Source organism: Pomacea canaliculata, linkage group LG7 (genome assembly GCF_003073045.1).
Source record: "Pomacea canaliculata isolate SZHN2017 linkage group LG7, ASM307304v1, whole genome shotgun sequence".
In the NCBI taxonomy this organism is placed as follows: domain Eukaryota; kingdom Metazoa; phylum Mollusca; class Gastropoda; order Architaenioglossa; family Ampullariidae; genus Pomacea; species Pomacea canaliculata.
The window spans coordinates 5,934,989-5,958,019 of NC_037596.1; the positions used below are offsets into that span (position 1 = coordinate 5,934,989).

General features: G+C 40.9%; 2 protein-coding genes across 11 annotated transcripts in view; one reads left to right on the forward strand and one right to left on the reverse strand.

The window, feature by feature from the left end:
• LOC112567668 overlaps positions 1-2,871 on the forward strand; it is a 68,937-nt gene extending 66,066 nt beyond the window's left edge. For all 5 annotated transcript variants that reach the window (XM_025244385.1, XM_025244388.1, XM_025244387.1 and 2 more), the window contains one exon: positions 2,555-2,871. The gene's annotated coding sequence lies outside the window, so the exon portion shown is untranslated. The remainder of the gene's footprint in view (positions 1-2,554) is intronic.
• A 2,810-nt stretch (positions 2,872-5,681) lies between these two features.
• The window catches only part of LOC112567669 (dopamine D2-like receptor), a 246,808-nt gene continuing 229,458 nt past the window's right edge, over positions 5,682-23,031 (reverse strand). For all 6 annotated transcript variants that reach the window (XM_025244393.1, XM_025244392.1, XM_025244394.1 and 3 more), the window contains 3 exons: positions 11,203-11,312; positions 9,168-10,183; positions 5,682-7,227 (listed from right to left, as the gene is read on the reverse strand). In XM_025244393.1, the coding sequence (XP_025100178.1) occupies positions 6,986-7,227; positions 9,168-10,183; positions 11,203-11,312 (1,368 nt within the window). In that variant the 3' untranslated portion in view covers positions 5,682-6,985. The remainder of the gene's footprint in view (positions 7,228-9,167; positions 10,184-11,202; positions 11,313-23,031) is intronic.

Sequence of the window (23,031 nt, forward strand, 5' to 3'; positions counted from 1 at the left end):
TAGTAAAACCTTGATCTGAGCTTTGCCTAAGCATTAGAAATATAATTTGTCCCACTAGACCTTTAAAAATCAGCGGTACGTTTCCTTACTTATTGTGTGGTTCTGGGTTCAAAATTGCCCTCACGATCTCGTGAAATTTGGAGGTGCAGTTAGAAGGGGAAATAAATCTCCTACAATAAATCGCCACGCCAGACAGAAGGCGCAGACAAACATGGTCAGAACAGCCTTCTGATTTGTATCTGATTTCACTGTGGCGGAATGGCCATCGTGATGTAATGTGGAAGTAAGCAATTAATCAGGGTGAAGGGACGTCAAGCGCCAATCACAAATGTGCCCAGCATATGTGCGATCGTCAGTTGTCAGGTGCCACACAGGTACCGATGCTGCGAGTGGCGGGTTTTGTTAAGCTTCCTCACTTACAGTATGTTTCAGCTGTTTCTTTACCCCGTTAGGATGGCTGACATGGCAGCGGGCTTGTAGGCAACACAGTGCAGTTGTATCAGCGCTCAAAGGATATCATGTTTGCATGCATTTGCCAGGAACGTCCTCTTTAATGAATTAAGATGATTTATAAATAAATAAGTGAGGGGGCATTTAATAACCTTTACAACTAGCAAAACGTCGGAAATACATTCTGCTCTATGCTAGTCTCATTGAAAGCCCCAGTGTTTATTTCCTTTTTCTCCATATAAAGGAACAGATTGATCATACGCTTCCCTTTAACCGCATTTTACTAGAAATTAGCATCAATGTTTGGACTACTACCACCAACTCCATCCAAACGATGTTTGCTGAAAAGAGATACTAGATCACCCTGGTAGAACCAACTCACCAGCAAAGCCTCCTAAATGTAGAAGGGTTGTTGTGAGTGTAAAAATAAGACCGGTGCAAATTATAACTTTACTACACACTTTTTCATCCCAGGCAAATTAGACACAGTTCGAAAGTAATGCAAAGAAAAGATTCAGAGCGTCAAAGTTCTATTCTCTAAGTTTAAGTTTTGATATTCGAAGTGGTGCTTTAATGTCCACAAACGCTTGGTTTTAAACTGGAGAAATGAAAATAAAAAACCCAATCACAAATAACTTTTTTTCCAGTTTTAATATTTTTGGAATTTTACACAGCGTGGTGTCAAGTGCAGAGTATATTTTACTGAAGGTGACAAGAGTAGATGTCCTTTTAGTTGGAACTCATCAAGAAATCTCACAATCTCAGATGTTTTAAGGTGATTTTGTATGAACCTTTTTAAGTGTCACTTTTCCATGAGCGATATCAGTTATTAACAGTCTAACTTGAGACTGCTTGATAGCAAGCTGTTAGAGTATCCCCAGACCAGTCAGTGACTGTCTTCAACCTGCTCTATGTATTGGGCACCACTCATGTCCTTTCCTTTAGATTTCTCTATTTAAGAATGCTGTGCAAGGGACAAACAAACGTTTCAGCACCACTTAAAAAATTGAAGGTAGAATTCACGTTTTCTCATGGTTGACATTAAGGTCAGACTGCGGCTTGTAGAAGCGTAGGATCAGACCCCAAGCAGTCTGTCGTCTAAAGAAACGTAGGCTAGAGTGGCAATGGTTTTGTGCACACAAGCAGCTGTCCTGTTGAGTTAGTCCACACTAATACACATAAAACTCCGGTATGGATTAGCTGTCATTGCTTTCATCTTAAAATCATAGAAACGACTCAAAAATATGAGTCAGAGTGCTGATAAGATTATGTAATCTCTTTCTGCACAGAAAGAACACAACAAAGGCATGACCATCTAGTTTTCATTGAAAAGCAAAACCACAGTGTAGAGAAGTTTTGTCTGTGGCCAGCCTTAGGTGATACCACAGAACTGTCTTGATCCTCTTAGCTACGCAGGTAGCATGCTAACGCACTTCAGGTTAACACAGGTGGCAAAGAGATGATGATGATCGTTTCAAGCACATGTAGTGTAACTTTAACTATGAGAAGCGAAGTCGTCAGTTGTCACACTGGGGTTTTTTTTTCAGATTATTAGTACATAGTGTTCATTGGTTTGCATTCGCGTGATTGATACCAGTAGATTGGTATGTGTGCCAAATGTGAAATCTCTGACAACAAATGAGTGTACATGATTCGTCTTAAAAAAATCGGGCTGAAAGCATCACCAACAAGACGTATCATAAATTGCTAATTAACAAGTAATAACCAGAGAACTGAAAATAGAAGTTTTGTACTTGATTATTCATACATCAAGCATCGTAATATTCCTGATTGTCAACTTATAAAAGGCGTTTAGAGAGGAAAATTCTAATGAAATAGACACAGATCTTTGTTTCAGATCCACTTTTCTAGAGATGCACAAAACGTTATTCTGGGATGTGGTGGAAGCTGCTGACAAGGAAAGCTACACCATTTATCTAAGGGTCTGCAGAGAAAACTAAAACTTCACCCGGTTTATTGAGGTTTTAATTAGTCCTTTATTTAGTAAATGTATAAACATAACGCTTAATGCAAAAAAAGTCAATTGAAAGTTTGCCTGTGAGTTATTTATTTGAAGTATTTAACCTACTATATTTATTCCTAGGGATGAGTGTGGATGACGACAGTCGCGGAGAAACAAAGGTGAAACAACGTGCGCATTTGGTCTAACACACGGTGTCGGGAGACGAGGATGTGCATTCAAGCTGCCAGCTTTTACCTGACAATATTGTGCAGAAAGAAGTCAATATGTGCGGAAAATGGGACAGACTAGGGTTACATATTTTAATAAGCTTCTGCAGCAGTGAAGATTTAATGCTGATAAACAGTCTAAACAGTAACAACATAAAGATCATAAAGAATTCGCTATTCTTTCGCCAGATACATCGGGTACGCTACTGAAGTAAAGAGCTGAGAGAATAAGATTGCGTCAGCGTTGTCGGTGCACGTATTGCAGAGAATGTAACGACCTCAAGCAGGCATGACGAGGAACTAAGGTCTGTTCTGGTGTGCAGCCCAGTGTTTGAAGTCTAATCACATTAGTATATCCTCTGGAGCACGTTCGTGCACTCTTTCTTGACCGCAAGCACTCGTACGAGCAAGCTGCACTCACGCATACATGCACCTCAAGCTCGCCTTTTGAAAAACCCGTATTTCTCCAAAACGGTCTTGGAACTTCCAAGAATAATTGACAACGTATAGCGATCTATAAGCAAGAAAATTTAGCGGACATATGACTATAAAATCTCTTCCACAATACACTTTTTTCTTTCTCTCTCTCTCTCAAGCACACCTAAACACGATATATTGTGGTGGTCTCCCTCCTATAATATGCTATTATATATAAATATATTAAGCGAAGGGACCGTTTGCTTTTGCGAAGAACGTTTCTTTTTGCAAGCAATTACACCAATCTAAATTCTAAAGCCAGACCCTGACATTGTTCTCCTATTAATCAAGTTCACTTAAATTACAATAAAATTCCTATTTAAAAGTTATATAAAATCAAGAGTAGGACTGGGAACATCAAGGAATCCACAGCTAATTTTGAGGTGATCGTTGGCACGGTAGTTTGGCGAAGGCAAGAACATATTCGAAAAAGAATTTACAAATAACACCTGAACTACTGAGCATATGCGAAGTTTTTTTTTTTACTGAATTAGATGTAAGGTGGGCCACAATCACAACTAAATAATAGTAGGGTGACGAGCTTGTGACACCTCATAATAACTTTCTCGTAAAACAGAATACAGTGCCTGAAGACAAGAGCTTAGAAGACCTGCTCAAAACGACTATTTGACCTATCGTGCCCTAGTACACGTTTACAGTGATTTGGAGTTAAGGAAAACGTTTCTCGTAATCTGGCAAACATTTAACTTAAGTAGTGAAAACCAATATAAGGAAAAAGAGAACAATAGGAAAAGGAGATAAAGAAATGTGGAGGGAGAAACGGTAAAAAAAATTTGGGGTAGAAAGGCAGCGGAGAAAGGGGTGGAGAGACACGGGAAGATGACTGTCTTCTTACACTCTAAACAGTAAAATCGTAAGATTTTCAGCTAGTGTAAAAGTGCCTACAAGTTCTTAATCCTGTTATAAAGTTAAATATAGTATATAAAAAAGCGAAAATGTGGAGCCAGAACTGAAAAGGGGCGTTTTTTCAAGTCTTCACAATAAGCACTAACCATAATACGCACTCGTGCATGTAGTATTATTCACTGTTAAGTGCCATATATGTACACACGATTTACCCCTTGGGTGGACTGCTGTCCACACGAGGTAGGATCCAAAAATCTACTTTTGGTTATTTATGAGTATACTAATAACTCAATCAACATGCATCGCTCTCACTTTGGTAAATTACTATCAATGCCAGGTCAGAGAATTAAGCTTCAACAAGAAAGTAAAACAAAAATATAGAATTTCAGCCCAGTGTGAACAAACACGGAAGAAATGCTGGTACAGTAGCTAATAGGTCTAGTAATTAAGCAGACTCTAAACGAAGACAGTTTAACAGCACAGACACGAACTTCAAGCAAATTGTCAGAAACTGGCAAACGAGGTAAAATTTGTTTCTTCACACATGAAATTCATGTCACAATTTTGTACTTAGACATGAACAGATTCGTTACTCACATGCAAAAACCAGTTCTATGTATGGTTTTCGGCACAACCATGAAGATATCCTTTAGATGTCCTTCACTATTCTGTACAACTTGTGCTTTATATGTTCCTGTATTTCGTACTTTTGCCATTCCTCTTTCAGACTGACATCCGGAACTCTATATTATGAGATTCAGTCTCGCATTTCGACCCAGACTACCTTGACTAGCTGAGAATTTTATCTTCTTTACGTTAATGGTGGACACTACGATAGTGCTTTCTGTCTCTCTTACATTCCAGTGCATAACAGAACCTGCGGCTGACATTGACATATTATTCAACTTTAAATATATTTACGGATCTGCATTATTTACTCGTTAAAGCTTGAGTAACATGATCAGCTTGATCGTGTCGGTTGTTTGAAAGTGCAAGACAGTATCTTCAAGCACGTCTGTTACGATGCAAAAAGAGAAGGCGGGACAAATCGCTTTTTGCATGCATGAATTATTTTCCAAGAAGCGCTACTCTGCCAGCAATCTTTTATACGCCAGCGGTCTTTACATAAAAGTCATTCCAGAAATCACGGTAGAATTGTTATGTGACTATATGATGATAAAAATATCATGGAGGATGAATGTCTGACGGAAATAAAATCTTAAAAAGAGGTAAGGGTCAACCCCAAACCTTTTTAGTTTGTTTTGGAGGTTGAGATCTTAGAGACCTCACTTTTCTCGGAGCCAGTTTTACATGAGGGCATAGCCCATCTCCTCTCCCTTGCTGCCTTACCTTTTCCAACCCTTTAAGGAGTCAGGTACCCATTTCCACTAGCTGGGTCGACTGGGGGGAGTTTGCTGCGCTAATCGGGTATCGAACCACCGGTGCGCTCTCAGTTCAGACACCAGCGGTCTAACCACTTGGCCATCCGCTTCCTCTATGAAATATTACTGGTTATGAAAAAGATATCAAGAGTACAGACTAGGCGTGAACACTGAGATTAAGTTTCAACCGCTTGCAGGCTTTTGCTGAAAAATCTTGCATGAAGGAAACCTCACTTGATTTGAAACAGTCTCGGCTGCTGCTCCTAAGGTATTTAATTTCAACCAGTCAGCGTCCTGTTTCCAAAGCCCACTGCACAGTACTCAAACGGCTCTTTATTCAGATGATTCAGTTGGCAGTTTACTAACTCACACTTTAACACTCATTTGGAGCCTATGTAATATAAGCTCGTCGTGCACATCACATCTGGGCCTTGGCTCCCAAGACATACCCACAGCAGACAAAGCTTTCGTTTCCTGTCCCTGCTTCAGCCCACCCAGGACGCCTATCTGCTTCCGAATAATAAACCGTGCTGCTCTTCGTCTCCTGAACAAAAGATAGAACCCAATTGGAGGTACACAGGTCGTGGCTATCTTAAATATTTTAACCTAAGATTCCTTCTTTCCTTCTAACTGTCACAGCCGTTTAACTATTCTCTTTGTACAATTTACAGCACTTCTCTGGCACTAGCTTTTCCTGCGTCGGTGCATCTTTCTTACGATGTGTGTGTGTGTGTGTTTGTGTGTGTGTGTGTGTGTGTGTGTGTGTGTGTGTGTGTGTGTGTGTGTGTGTGTGTGTGTGTGTGTGTGTGTGTGTGTGTGTGTGTGTGTGTGTGTGTGTGTGTGTGTGTGTGTGTGTTTTAAATCGAATTCTCTGTAAGCCTCCTGTGCTACCCTAGCGACAGTTAATTCTGGTATTTGAGAGTACAACCACTTGAAATACTATCGCATTAGAAGAACAAGAAACAGAGTCGCTTGTAAAGATTGAAGAAAACCAATGCAGGGTAACCTGACTGAAAACAACGCTTTATAAACAATAACGGGGCAGGTAAAGCATAAGCATTTTTCTTCTCTTTTCTGAAGCGTGTTGATGTAGTGGTGACACCAGTGACTGCTGACAGAACATTTTTCAAATGACAGAAGGTTTAATTGTGCATTCCAGAATGACGAGAAAATAGATGAAGCACCTCAACTACAACCAGTGATTTCAGCGTTTTGGGGCACGCCTCGACTACTCGTCTAATTGTTCTGTGATTTGATGGTCTGTCAGCTCTAAGCTTCTGAGAAACAAACCGAAAAGCAGCAACTTTGTCCAGTCATTAAAATTGGTCTTGTTCTGCTGCTATCCTGTTTACCCCAGAATGTTTTTTAATAGTCTTATGTGTTTCCGTCGAGTGCTCTCCACTCTGCAGTAGAACTTTGCTCCAACTGCCCGATCATTTCCAGGGAAAAAAAAATGACACAACTTATTTTCTCTAGACGTTAGGCCGCCTTTCAGAAGCACTTGTGTCAATAGAAACGGTTTTTACTAACATGTTTACTTTGTTCTTACAGTCAAGACTGCATTAGCGCTCATTGCCTGCCTTCTGTGCGACTTTCAGTAACAAAGAGAAGTATAGATTTCATCTTCGTCCTTTTGTGCATGGCTCGGTGAGAATTCTCTTGAAAGCTTTGCGAAACTCAGGGTTGAAGATGGTATAGATGACAGGGTTGAGAAAAGAGTTGATATAGCCCAGCCACACGAAGAAACTGAAGAGCATATGGTCGAGGTTGCAGGCTGGGTTATCGTCTAGCTCGTATCGGATACAGATGGCTTTGATGATGTTGATGGTGAAGAAAGGCACCCAGCACAAGAGAAATACACCTGAAAAATAACGAAACTTCAGCACTGTTTGGTGTTATTCAAAATAAAACAGTGAAGACGCACCCGCACATATGTATATATACAAAAGCTCGCATTCATGTGCTACTGATATAAATATTGTTTAATCTAAATAAATTTTATAAATAATGTTAGACAAATAAAATATTGGCACAACATTATTTACAAGCGCTGTAAGCAGGGAAATCATGTAGTGTTATAAAATAAAAGAAGCACAAGTTACATTTGTGGACTGAAAACACTAGTTTATGTATGCTTTAAGTGTGACTATTACACTGGTTAATCTAGAATATTCTGGCAAAATAAGAATAAGTAAAACTTTCATGTATTTTAATTAATATTTATCTGGTTAACTGATCTAGCAAATATAAACGACAATTTTCCACTTAATGATCTGTACTGATATGTAAATCGCTTTCATTTCCATCTCACCAGAGTGTTATAGCTTTACAGTGTGTAAATATCCGTGGATGAATTTTCTTATCCATGGTGTATATAAATCTGTGCATGGTATGCAGTACGCCGGTATAGAACAGGATAGCATTAATGGTAATGAAGTTAATGTATAGAGCAATTTATCCCACGATCAAGCTAACAAAGAAAGCCAAAACTTTACTGTTAGAAGGTGATGTGGCTATCCATATTAATGAAGACAGGAAGGTTTTCTCGAAGGAAAAGTTCTGAGCTTTCTCAATAGATTAAGAAAGATAATTGGATACGGTTTGTTTTGTTGGATACAAAATACACAATAAATCAGCTTGAACTCTGTATCTCGTTCGCCATTCTCTTTTCACTTTATTCAGGAGTGTAATTTTCCTCTAATTTGTTTTTAAAAACTGGTGCTAATGCATCTGCTGGACTGCCCATGGACCGACAAATTCGTGATGTTGAATTGGAGATGTGTAAGAGAACAAGTTGCGTCCCTTTCACTACAAGGAGATGGCTAGGAGAAACTGTAGAGAACGAATCCGTCAAAAATATTTCTCGGGAACTATTGTAATGCTCTGTCTGAGACATCCATAACACGAAATAATTTGGACAGTGTCACTGCGGGAAACGATGGCAGTAGTTGTTTTTTCTTTTTTTAAGAAAAGAAGGCTATTTATTTCGTAAGAAAATGAGGTCCTCAAAGAATGGCTGGAGCTAGCAGCACTAAATAAAATGTTTCATCAAGTTTAGCTTGAAGACAGCACTCTGATTTTGTGAAACTGGAAGAGTCGCATGGACTGTGGTCGGTCTTTGTTAGGATTACAATTACTACTTCCAGTCAAAATAAATGAGTAATGGAAAAGGGAAAGTGAATAGAAATACGAGTTTAAACCACACAACGGACAATGAGTGTAATAGGAGTTGTGCTATATGGATTAATGACAAGGTAATAAGCAGTGTATGTTGCCAAGGTAAGTCTTCCAATCTGGAAGATGTTCCACATTAAGAGTAGTATTTTTCAGCAGATGAAATATATATATGCCTTTCCGACATCTAGATATTGTCACAAAAGTTAGCCTTACCTCTTACATTATATATATATATCTTTCGCATAAGTTAAAGTAGCATACACTGAGATGCTCTATCTTAATTATTATCATTACTTTTGTACTGTCTACTTACTGCTCTCTTTTGAAAATTTGTAATGAAAAGATCCAGATACCTCTTCTATCACCATCCTTGCATTTTATCAATCGACTTTCTTACTTCCTTAAATTTAGACATTTATCGAAATTGCAGTAAAATGCATTAGTAAGTCGGTCTTAAGTGCCTGTCAGCAAAAATCCGAACCATAATTTTAGAATAAGCGGAATGGCTACACGATATACTCACCTCGTCAACGAGATGTAAATCATAATCTTTTACTCTTCCCGTTATCAGCTATAACACACTTTAAACGAAATGTCAAGCAAAGAAGACAGAAAACAACTCACCTAGTACAATCGCCAGAGTCTTGGTGGCCTTCTTCTCTCTCCGTGAAGATGACTTTTCCTTCCGTTTCCGGCTAGTGCGCATGTGAAAATTAAATTTGGTGACGCCTTTCTTGTGACGCGAAGATGAGCAATTACTTTTATTTTTGCTGCTCTGCTTTTTGCGGGTGCTTCCCCCAGGGGAGGTAAAAGGAGTCTCTGCCTCGCTAGCACCCGCGTTTCCGCTTCCTGATGTCGAGGCCTTGCCACCAACTTCCCGCCTCTCAGCCGCGGCAGCGCCGGGGTTGGCGATGAGCTCGGCGCCGAGGTCGCCATCTTCGTTGTGGAGCTGGCACGCTAGGAAGTGGGTGGCGTGGTCAGGGCTGGGTGCGTGGCGCAGGCTAGAGGTGTGATTGCCGTTGCTGTCGTCCTCGTCGTCGTTGTGAGAGTCCGAGCCTGAGGGGACATTGGTGACGGAGGCATCGTCGATGACGTGCGGGACGAGCTGGTGTGCGCTGCTGGTGGTGTTGTAGGTCGTCACCCGCCCGTTGTCCATCTTCGCCAAGCCAGTCGTCACAGTCGGCTCGACCATGGAGGTGACCACCGTCGGCTGAGAACTGTTCGCGTTAGCGCCGTTGCCCGTCCCTGCCCCACCTCCGACGTCACCACCGCACCCTTCTCCTAGGGCTGTAGCCCCTGTGTTTTCTATCACATTTTGTAGTGCTCTCTGATCAACGGACTTCACTTTCTTGGCTGCCCGAGCCTTTTGAGCGCGCAGTCGAATGACCCTGTAGATCTTCCAGTAAAGGAATATCATAATTATTGAGGGAATGTAGAAAGAGCCCATGGAAGAGTAGATGATGAAGTCGGCGTTGTAGAAAGAACAATCCCCCGGGATTCTACTGGCTGAGTAGTTGACGCCCATGGCAATGGGTGCTGCTATGGCAACGGAGATTATCCAGGTAATGGCTATCATGATGTAAACTCGTTTAGAGTTTTTGTGTTTGGCGTACTTTATTGGCTGGGTCACGGCTATAAACCTGTCGCAGAAAAATATAACCAAAGTCAACAGAAGAAATATCACTTGCAAATGGTTTTTTTTCCATTTCAGAATGTATCAAAGAAAAGATGTATGCTAATCCGCTTTGCTTGCGCTGTACTGCTGAAGAAAAGTATATAATATATAAAGGAGAATAGCTAAATATTGTAGAAACTTTCTATTTGCACGCGCAATGAGATGTTGTAAGAGCCAGAGGTTATCTTAACTACTGTCCAGATCAGCCCACAATTTAATGCTTTTAATTACAAACAAAAACGGCTTGAAGTGTAATCCCATATTATTAACCTTTCGTTTCAGTTTTTTTCCTGATTTGGAAATGGTCTAAGACACGCAATGAACCCGATTGAAAACGAAGGATGTTAAAATCTACTTTTCTCTTCTGAAGCAATATTTAATTAGTTTGTAGAAATAGTTCAATCAGGATGTTTTCTTCAGGAAAAATACGTTTTTTTATTGTTTACGTTCCACAATTAAGCCTTCTTCCTGAAAGAGCTACTTTTCTGTATGGATGAGGAGTGCAGAGAATTTATTCACCCATCTTTCCAGCTCACGTGAAAGTTTTTCTCGGTTGTCTGGCGCCTGCTGGCCTCACGTTAATCGGGAGCTGAAGACGAATGGCAACAACGACTTGTCCAGCAGACGCGTGCTTCCGGCGGGGAAGGGGAGGTTACAGGAGAAAGTTTTGTGGCGTGAAAGTGAGGAGTTTACACCGTTTGAAAGAATCAGCCTTTGATCGTTTTGTCCTCCCGAAAATTTCCGGAGCAAATCATGTTTTGATACGGACTAACTGGTGCGGGATCTCTAAGACACGTTCTGTTTTGTCTGTATCATCTATAGTAATTATGACAATGATTTAACTTTATGCCTCTTGAACTCTGCACTGAAAGGTCTAATAGTAAAGTTAATGGATGCTAGAATCGTGTTTTGTGGAAACAGACAAAGAATAACAGTGAGTGAAGTTTGCGGGCATGAGGTAAACAAGGTGTGAGACTAAGGTACCTGTCTACGCTGATGGCTGTCAGATTGAGTATGGACGCCGTGCACGCCAGAACATCAGAGGCTACCCAAGCATCACACAGCAGGTCGCTTAACAGCCAGCCTCCTATAACCTGTGGACAAGAAAGGAAATTAGTACAGTGAAAATCTCTGAAATAGTGAACACGTTTGTTTTATACCTGTTGAATCCGCAAGGGGCAGCAGTTCTTGTGACAAAACATACAGTTTTATGATGAGTAATAATTGTCCTAAATGAACACTTGAAGATCATTCTAAACGGAAGAAAATGACAGTCATTGGCAGACACCCTGCCCAGAAGAAACAGATAAAAGACATACTATACTGAACATTGTGGTTTCCTGTTCTGAACTTTTCTATCAGCAGGCAGAATCACAAGTAACACCACCAATCAATCAATCAATCAATAATCAATCAGACCATGAATAAATAAATCACACGAAAGTACTCAGTTGCGTACAATATTTTCATAAGTTGAAAACCGATGTTTATCAACCCTGTCTCTTGGCAGATGGAGGTAAAAATATAGCGAAATAAAGAGTATATCGCACACACAGCAGACGACGGATTACATGCCGCAGACGTGGAAAATTCCCTGAGATAAATTCCCCCGTGTCCCACAAGCCTCCCCGCGCCCAGACGTCCCTTTGTACTGTTGAAGAAGCATGAGACGAGTTGTAGACTAGGAGCAAAGAAGGCAGTATGTGCGAGGTCGGATGTAGAGGTCAACTAGTCAGTCAGAAGGCAAGGCAAGAAAAAGATTCTGTTCCCATTGAATGTTTGTCTAGGTTTGGGGCTGTCAGCCACCAGAAGCCCCTCTTGCGATCTGGGAAACGCATAGAGAAAGGCTTGACTGGACCGCGTGTGAAATGAGGAGGTACAGGTCACATTCTGACCTCACCATTGTGTTGGTGTAGTGTACTTCACTTGCAGACTATGGTTTTCTCTACTCACACACACACACACAAAAAGGGATAGAGAAAATTGGAATTTAATAGATTGAAAGTTACGATTGACCTAAAAAAATTGTGTTGATATTTTTGGCAATCAATTTCTTACAAGAACTGATAGGAGTGTAGTTTTTTTTTCATGGTAGAAACGTACACAGATATCTCAAAAATAAACTGGTCGCCTTAGTGCATTCTGCTATGCTCCTTTAAATATGCCATAAAGAAGGGAAAAACAACACATCTTGAATAAATCTCTGCGCTAATGTTTAAAACATGTTAAGATTAATATTAAAATGTGTCAGTGTTATTATTATTACTAGAAAAATGGGAATATGTAATCAGCTGAAACACATCCAAGAATAAAATATATAATCTCAAAATCCTTATATTTCACACAAGCTATTTTAATGACAGCTAAAAACTACTTCGAAAGCTAGAAGTACAAAATTAATTATCTTACATTAGCAAAAACTAAACGACAATAAATCAGATTACATTTGGGATTTCATGCCACATACTATTATGCGCAAAAGACGACGATTTTTTTTAAAGTGACAGAAGCAATCAACATTAACAAAACAGAGCAGAACACAGAGCATAAACACAAATAAGCCCTGATGGAGGACATAAGCGACTGTGGAAGGTATGTCGTGTACACGAGAGCACGGAGCCACTCTGGTATCACACACAACTTTGCTTACCCACAGACTTGCTAAGGGCTTAAAAATCCCACGTGTCAAGTGCAATGATAAAAAGGTATTGGATTTTCCTGGCACCGCGACTTTTGCTCCACAGACATTCTTCTCAATGCGAGGTCCGCAGACAAACCTTCGCCAGACTCTATCCCCAGGCGCTGGTGCTATGCTTACATAGAGGTCTGTTCTTCTTCTGGGACCTATCCATTCAATGTCCGACTCTTCCGTAGAGGCCAGGCTTCCGTGTAGCCAGTGGTGAGAGCCACTGCCCCCGTCTCTCCAACGCCCCCGAGGAAGGACTGGTTTCAGTTCTGTCCATGCAAACACACCGTCGACAAAAAAGAAGATTTAGCATGAACTTCTCTGGACAACAATCTGGGAGTTATATTACATCCGGCCATCAAGTTGCTTCTCGCCTGGACGAGATCTTCAAGTCCTGCTGTCTAATATGTAACTCCAAGTCAGCAGTTACCTCTTTCCTGGATTAATTTTTTTCGCAGACATGGTGTTACCAGCCTGGCCAATAGAGATTTCAGCAGATAAGCCTGACGGATCATGAGGGTTCTCGAAAGTAGGACGGCGATGTGTTGGAAATAAACTTCCTGGGATCACTTTTGCTATTGTACATCGCCCCCTGTGATTGTGTGTCACCACGATCACGTTTAGCTTTCCTCTTAATTAAATCGATGGATGAAATCGTCAACAATAACATCTTTCGCCCTCAGAACATATCTACAGTAGTTCAGTGTCAGCATGACTGACATCTAATAATTTGAGTGATGTGAGGTCACTGAAGCCATTTGCCTCATTAGATGTGACTATTTGACGAGACTATTTGACACAGACAAAAAGGGAGACGCCGAGATAAAAATTCATCATTAATAATGAAATAAAGTTAGCAAAAGTTCTGGATTTCAGTCTACCAGTCCACCGGGAGGATATAATGAAGGAGACAGAGCAAAAATGCCAAGGGTCGAAAAGCTTTCAAAAGTCTGCAATGACTTTTATGTTGTATGACTACGCAATGCTCCCTTGAATATACGATAGTTGGCTAAATAACTTTATAGGAACTTACCTTACTATTTATTAAATCCTAGACATAGTTAACATAATGACAACAGGTAATGCTACAATTTCCCACCAGTAAGCTAAAAAAGATTTTACAAGACATTTAATAGATAAAGCCGTTTTATAAAATAAATAAAAATATTTGTCAATAAAAGAGAGTTCTGTATTTATATTTATCATATTTACTAATGCGCAGGAGCAAAAGATTATTTTTAGTAGAACTTTTTATTCTCAAGCTGCTAAAGGAACACGAAAATGAAAATGGTAGAGCGAATGAACTGTTTTTCTTAAGAAAACCCTCTGTACTGTCACATTGCAAGGACCTAGTTTTCTTCTTACTCATGGGACTTTGAGCCTGAAGCTCTCCTAAACGAAGACAAAAAATAGCGATACCAAGAACAAAAGACACAGAAAAAACCCTGATAAAAACCCTGATAAAAGAACGGAAAGAAAAGAATAATAAAGTAGAGAGACAAGAGAATCAAAGCGAGGAGTAGAGGGAAAATAAGAAGTCAGCTTGGTACACTAATGTTATCAGACACTCCTGAGCTCCTAAAAAACGCCCAGTAAAGAAATATCTTATGTTCTTTCTCGAGAGCAGACAGGAACAGATAGTTCCTTTGCTCCCAGACACCAGTGGTCTCTTCAAGCAGTCTGTGTCGGCACTGCGTAGAAACTTTAATCTGCTTACGTCGTCTACTGCATTGACAGCATCGCCATGTCCTCTCCATCTTGTCCTGCTCTTTGCCCACCAGCAGGAAGACCTTGCCAGGCGCTTACACGCAACATGCTCAAGTCTACCTTCTCTGTCCACTTCATGCAATTTCATTATCTGAAAGCTGAAGACATGGTAAACATTCATCAAGCGGTTGTGTCAAACTGACAAACTGACGGTCGTACTAGCCCAAGCATGACACCCAGAAAGGTCATCTGCCTGAAGATATTTGTGTAAGCGAGATGCCGACTGAACTCTTCAAAGACCTCGCTACTCCTCTGCAATAAAGTTGTGTTCACCACTTTCCTTATTTACACAGACATTAACTAAACAGCGATTCTTGCAAAGTTGAAGAAGCTATTTTTAAAATGCCTCGCAGTAGGCATCACTCAGCCCCAAAGAGATCTGTTACAAACTGCACTGAGGGTGAAGAACTGATGGTTTACTGATGAACTAGCTCTAGATATGTGATTTCAGTACAAAGATGTACTCGCACATCAAGCATCCCCATTGACTACCACAGGCAGAAACCTGTGGCTCCTGGTGCAGTACAATAACTGTCCTCTTCAGGAACTGATATCTAAGCCTGTCAGTTCTGCTGTCATTCTTACTTCGGTAAAAAAATGGCGAGGCATAAACGAACAATCATTATGTTCTTATAGTATCCATCATCTTACTCTTTCCATTTGTTATTCCAACAAACCACAATTTTATCAGCTTGGGATGGTGACAGTCTCCATTTGACCTGTAGCTGAGTATTTGACAGAGAGAGAAGGGGGTGGGGAGGAGAAAACAATAAAAAGGTGAATGTAGTAAAACCTTTCTTATTTCTCACTCCAAACTAAAAGATTAGAGCAAGTAACATGGAATGAGCTCTCGAGAAAAATGCTTACAGAAAAGCATGTTCGTGGCCCCTTGAAGTAGAGAGTTAAGGTACGATTACCACATAGTCTATAAGCTATTCAAATAACATTTTCCTCTCTCTAAGTGAATTGGTCACAAGAAATTATTTCCATAATGAAACATATGCCAACATTATTATCATATATAGAAACCAAAAATTCAATAGAGACGCGAGTACAATTTTAAAAAACCGAGTTGTCACGAACATTGATGACATATAGAATTTACATTCAGTGGTTTCCCACCGACCCACATTGCATTATGGGCACTCGAAACCGTAGAGCCTGTTCACACTCTTATCTCGATTCCAATCAGCAATTGCCTCAAATGAAGCGTTAGAAGCGAGTTGTCTAATAAAACTACTTAAAAAGCACATAAAAGTGACAGCTTAATTTTTTACCATTTTCGTAATGGACATATTGGGAAAGACAGTAAATCTGATAAAGATGGTCAAGACTCCTGTTAATTGTTAATTAAAGAATGTCTACGCTTCGCTCATCTGACAGTCTGACCGTGAGGTGCATCGGGTCATTGGCTATAAACTGGTTATGTGAGACGCAAGGCTTCCTCCCCACGTTATGTAATTGTCTGTTGGCACGTTTCCATCGATTTCCTCTATTCCACAAGCCAGAAATATCATTTAACATAAAAAATGAGAAAAGAAAGTCTACCACCAGATTAGCATAAACGAACTCCAAACTTTTCCTACATTGAACTAAGCGAATAACATGATTGAGCAATGTTCAGCTATCAACAATTAGCAGCTGCATATGTTAGTCAGTGTAGGTCGTGAGGACGTGGGTCTGTACAGATGTCATCTGGAGGGGCAGGGCACTGTGTTAGCATTCTATAGGAAACATCAAACGATGAGCTCAGTGGCACTGCAAACTAGTGAATTAAAAGGACACACGGGGTAATAACTTGTAATAGCTCAACAATGGAAGCTCAACACGCTTTACAGTAGTGATACCAATCTGACAAGCATGTAACACACTCTCACACATTTAAATGCACATATGCAGTCCATTACATAATAACTATACAGAGAAAAGTGTTAGCAGCTGGGATTTGAACCCCTCATTAGGCCAGTGTCGGCACGTGAGGCAGATGCGTGCGTCGGTTCTCTGACATTAACAGTTTGAGTTTAACACCTTTGTATGTAAGCAGTAACAGACATTCCTTGCAGGTTGATCTACATATCTAAGTATTTGCCGATGTGTCTGTGGACCTTAGTATATGCTGGTAGGCAGCTGTCGAGCAGACCATCCCCAAGAAAAGCGTCACACGAAGAGAAAGTTTGAACCCCTCTCTCATGTCTACAAGCTTCAGACTTGACTGCATGGAGAAACTAACCAACTAAGAGGGTAGTACGCATCAGCCAGCTCTGTAGTAATCACAGTTATCGTTGAAATTATGGCCATTTTAGGCCAATTCCATCAATCAATCGCGCTCCATCTGACCCCTTTCCTTTCCTCCAATCACACCATCTTGCGACTTTCGCACTGTGGTCTTGCCGACCACTTGCAGAAGACCCCCAAATTACATCCAGCAAGAAAGCCAAACAGTCAGAAGGACTGGGTATAGATTAACGACAGTCTGAAAGCAATGGATCTGTCCACAGACGGAACCGACAGAATGTGCGTGGTCTCCCCTGAGAAAGGTCGGTGAGGAACATCTGCTTCTATCTGTGTCAACACTAGAAAGCAACTTTCAAGAAATTGCCGGCACATGGACGTAGTTAGGACGGAGATGCAGTTTAGATGATGAAGAAGCTTGAGAAAATGACAAGAGAAGAATCGAGAAGGGGGTGATAATTCAATGATATTTGTCAATAGCAGGATGGGGAAAATAAAAAGCAAGTTCTAACTATGAATGAGAGAGAATGAAAGAAAAAGATATGACAAGGAAGAAGAAGAAGATATGCAGCAGAAGCAGCAGCAGCAGCAGCAGCAGCAGCAGCAGAAACAACGAACACAGTAGTAGTGGTGGTAGCAAAGAGAAGCGTTCAGGTAAAAGAATGTTTCCTTCTCTCTATAGTGAGGTTGTCGAGTTAAAAGCGAAAACATTATTCGGGAGCCCAAAAGTGAAATACAACACAATCCTATTCAACACATAGACCAGACAAAACTGTGACTCAAACAGGTTTTGGATAAATAAAGATTAAAATTAAACCTTAATAGCTGCCTTAACTCATTCAAAGTGCTATGGTATACTATGTTTCTATTAGTAGTAACCATGATGCAAGTCATTCAAAGTTTGAGATTCGTATAAATCAGGGATTTGGCAACCGCTACAGTGCACCACCTCTGCGTATTTGGCGGGCCCCCCTGGACATCAGGAGCAAGGGACAACAAATGATGCAGGGCACCAGCAGCAGTAATCAACACCTGCGGCGTCACAGAGTAACGGTCCGCCTCGTGAGTCCACCCCAACCTCTGTCCCTCCTCGCCCCTACTACTCTCCCCTTCCCTAATGTCCCGCCGAGCCCGATCCCCCGCAGTGCGTAATGGCCTGTAGGTGAGCACTCGTCCCTTCCAAACATCACAAAAACACTAAAAAGACCTTATCAATGAAACCATTTTCAGATCTTTTCTTTATAACTATCTCTCTCTCTCATGAAGCGTTCCATGAAACACCCTTCCCTTCACACCTCCAGCAAGTGGGAGCAAGTTGATATCAGGCTAAACCCGTTCAAAGCAGGACTCTTCAAAGCAAACTCTATATCACAACCTTTGATCGTTTGTAGAGGCCTTCCTCCCATCGTTAACATTAATTACTAACAATGAAAAAAGAACACACATCACTTGCTATTAACTGGTTGAAAAAATACCGTCAAATAAGACCCAACCCTCATTTTTGTAATTAATCTAATGTTCTTATTGTTTTATCGTTTAGCCTTTGTTTTGTGATGATGTAGTGTATCAGTTTTCTCCCTTAGATCGAGGGTTTAACGTGCACAAAAAGTAAAAAAGCATAACCTTTGATTATTCTGTTTCCTTCGTCCGTTGTCTTTCTCCTCACTCTTCCACACGAACACTGTATTATGGGCAGCTGACTCCCACGCGCACCATAACGGTAGTGGCAAGTGACCAAACTCTAATAAACTGGCCGTATAGGTGAATAAAACAACAGTTCAATAACATTAATCGAGGATGTAAACTGTCACTAACTTAGCCATCTGACAAAGCTGTGCAAGTTGGTGTGACGATATATATATATAAAGGTCAGTGAGTGCTCTTTTCTCCGACAGCAATCCAAACACAGACAGCAAAATGCACTGGATTAGAAAAGTTCCGAAAAACTCTGAAATTAAAAGCAAAATGAAGCAAAAGCATCGACTTAGTATCTGAGCTTGAACTACTCAACAGTCCGCGGTGTACGAACGGAAGTGTTGTGTCGACGTGTTCTTTGAGATATGCAAATGTGGGCGCCGAGCTTCCTGTTCGCACCTGCTGAAACTCTCCACAAAAGCGACCGAGCAACGCCAGTCAAAAGGACGAACGGCAATCGACAAAGTAGGAAAAGTCTATTTTCAAAAGCACAAGGGCAGAGCCTCGGTTTGGCTGGCGTCAGTAAACATGTAACAGCTGACTGACTTTCATCATCTGTCTCGGTTCCAAACCTTTATAAAGAGAGATTGCAAGCTCTGGATACCTGTTCATCAATGGCAAGCATATTGTCGCGACTGAAGCAACCATTTTTATTGAGCATTAGAATTTTAAAAATACAGCAATGCCACATTGATGGGTAGCTGATGGCATTCATTTTCTGGCAACCTTCTCTTTCTCTCTCTCTCTCTTTCTCACTGAACTGAGCTAGCCGCGGTTACCCACGCGCTACATGAAACACGCCGACTATTGGATGTCAACAAATGATCGATATTCTCTCAGTCACACTTTTGTGGAGATAGTCAGTTTGCTTCCTGGAGACTGAGAAAATAATGCCTGTAGACAATTGGAATAAAATTTATGCATTCTGTAGTACACCTATGCTGACGAAAAAGTAATTAAAATCTGGTCCATTTGAATTTTCACATTTGAATATCTCCTGGTATGGAATGTTAGTTAGAAATCATCGACAAGGGATCATTTAGCGCGGGTGTACTGTGTAAACAAACCATTTTAGATTTTTTTTTATTGGGTTTGTGTCAAATGTGTTCCTTGAGCAGAAAACAGAGAAGTTGCTGGAGAAGCACGCGTATCCTTGTGATTACTACTACATTAAACAAAAGTAATGAAGGAGGAGAAAAAGATAAAATGCTTTCTTTATCTGTCTGTGTAAATAGTGCACATGTCAATATTCGTCAGCTCAGTTTTCCTCCAAAGCTGCAAACTGGTTAAAAGAGATAAAATTCTATTCAAACATAATGAAAAATCAGCAAAGTAAGGATTTTAATAAACACTGTAAACCAAGCTTGTTTATACACAGAAACACGTCTTACTATCCACCCGGTAACAGCTGCAAGCTTTGAAGAATGCCACGACTCCATTTCAAGGAAAATGAAACAAGGGAAATTTATTACTGTGAAGTCAAGAATAAGTATGAGGCCTTTCAGGACTGACAGAAGAATCAGTGGAGGGACATTGTTAAACTCAAGAGCATTTGGAAGACAACCTGTACAGATGTTCTAGGGAAGAGGGAAAGAAAACACAAGGAATGGATGACTCCAGAGACCTGGGCAAAGACTGAATCAAGAAAGGGAAGTAAACAAGCTCAACCAGTGTCAAGATTAACAAGAGAAGAAAAATCTTAGAGCTGAATATAACTGCCAAGTGAAGAGGTCTGTCAGAGAGGACAAGAGAAGCTTGACCCATGAACTGACAGAAGAAGCAGACAGTAGCTATACAGGGAAACATGAAGCGACTACACGAAATAACACGAACTCTGTCAGGCAGGAACATTAACCCAAACAAGCCAGGTAAAAACAAAGACAGCAAAACCATAACAAACGATACAGGACAAATAGACCACAGGATGGAACACTTTGAAGAGATCCTGTACACCCAGACTCTTGACCACTTGACTAAGTCTTGAGGGTTCAGAAAACACTGACCAAGACAAGGCTTGCGAATAACAGTTGCCCGTTGTTTTTACTTGCTGTTGATTTATCTATTACTTTTATTATTAATGACTTTTGTAAAGAATTACCCGATATATTTAAGTTTTTTGGTTGTTCTTTGGGGTAAATTTTCTTCTTTTTTTCAACCACACTGAAACTTGTCGGGACTTTTTATTCGGTGTTGCAATTTCGCGTCTAACAACGAGCTTGGGGGCGCTGGCGTCGCCAAACGGCTGGAAGTGGGCGTCATGACGTATCCTTGCTGTCGTCATCAGGGATGCCGAAGACACCCCTCATGTCAGCGCAAGAAACTAGTTTTCCCTGACGGAAGGTGTGTGGTCTTCACAGCAAACGCTTACTGAGACGATTAAAACGAGTTTTGCAGCGCCCCCTGGGTTCGCCCTCTGACATGTTCTCACGTCTTCTACATGGCTTTGACACTGCAACATGTCGGGTGCAATATCACCTCTATAGTGTGCATTTACATGTAAAGTCAATTCCTTTTATGACAAGTATTATGTTTTTATAAAATATTTAATCAATTTTTTTCATTATTATAATTAGTGGCTTATTTTTACGATTTGTAAACAATTTTAAACAATGTAAAAAATATTTTCAACGAATTTTGTTTTAAAATGTTGCTATTTTCTTCTGCTTATTTCGTTCATCCATTTTCTTCTTGTGTTAAATATTTCTCAGAAAGGCTTTGGTATTAACTTTTGTTAGCGAAGATGGGACTTGCATCGATCCATCCCCGACATCCTCTGACTTTCAGAACTGGTCACATCTCTCGTCTCCCTTCTGGCTCTGAACACGGTCATCGATCTGCCAAACCTTTTGGTAAGGAGAGGACGAGAGCGACTGTGGCCTCGCAGACAAACCCCAATAAATATATACAGTGAAAAGAAAGAGCGAGAAGTTTAATTCTTTAGAAGATGAGACTTGTTTGTTTGTGCAGTCAGCACGCGCACGAGAGTCCCACCCCGTTGCCAAATCACAACTGCATGGCAGTGACAGAAAAGAAGATGGCGGTGGGGTACACATTCGAATCCCATAATTGTCATTTTCATTTCTGCTCGCACGAGGAACGAAATTGCTGTCAATTTTTTCTGTATTTCTCTTGTAATCTTCTGGGGCTAAAGCGTGTTATTAACTGCCAGTTTTACTCACTCACTCCTTCACTCTCGTGGAGACCTAATGCGCAAGCGAGGAATTGTAATTGTTTTTCTTCCTTTTCTCATGTTTGTGCTTCTTTCTTTTGTTTTTCTTGTCTGTATGCTTATCATCCACTATTCAAAAGATACAAGCAAACACGGAGCAGGAGCAGCTTGGTATTAGCAGAGCAGAGGAAGCTGGGGGACAGTTTCAATGTTCACATCTACTAGCGAGGTGACAAGAAGTACAATGAACAGCTCGTAGAGAGTCTGCACCAGAAGCTTTCCTCTCACTGAACTCTTCAGGCTTTAAAGGAGAAGAAACTTTCAAAAAAACTAAATACTTTGGGAAAATTACAAACTTTAACCCATGTACATGTTTTGGGCTTATTATACCCCATAACCTATGACCTGTGTGGGTTTTTTTTTTCCAAGGCGAGTGGAAATCTTGTGCGACGGAAATGAGCTCTTCGAAGAGCTTCCCTTAAGGGTCTAGTAGGGTGCATCGCCTTTTCCTAATATCTGGGGAATATCTCAGTGCAAGATAATACTTGGTAATATCTGGATAAATACAGCCTTTCCTGTCTCGTGAGGCACTACCATGCACAGAGGTCAACAGCATGAGGTTTGTACCCGGCATCGTCAGCTTTGTTCACATACCCTGAACGGCTTTTCCGTTGGCTGAGGCAGGCTGTCCCCTGACGTCTGCTGACATCTTGTCGTGAACAGATTACAGATAAACTCGCTCTCCTCCAGGGCCTGTTGTCAGTCGGGTGGTGGTGAAGCTGTGTGTCCCTCACACACAATACTTGTAACATACTATGTCCTAGCATCATGGAGGAGGAGGCAGCGGCACGGGCCAGCGGACAGAGATTAGCCGGTGTCGGACAACTCTCGCGGGATTTCCGTGAAGGGGAAAAGAATGACTTGCCGACAGGACAGTTACTGCCACGAACTGCCAGCTAAGCAGAATCCCTCGATCGTGTTTATGTGTAGCGTGACGGCAGGTGACGTGTAGCATGGCGAGACCACGACCTGTGACTGTGACTTGTGGTGAGGTGTAGCGTCACGACAAAGGGATCAGTGACATAACGACGCCATTCTAAGCTTGTAGGTCACGGGTAGTACCACGGGTAACCGGTATTTTCTTCTCTACAGATAAGCTGTAACCTACTAGTGACAGCTACATGGGTATTCGGCAGCAAAAGATGTACATTTTATAAGAAATTGTACAACCTGATTCATTTGATAACAAAATATTTCTTCTCCG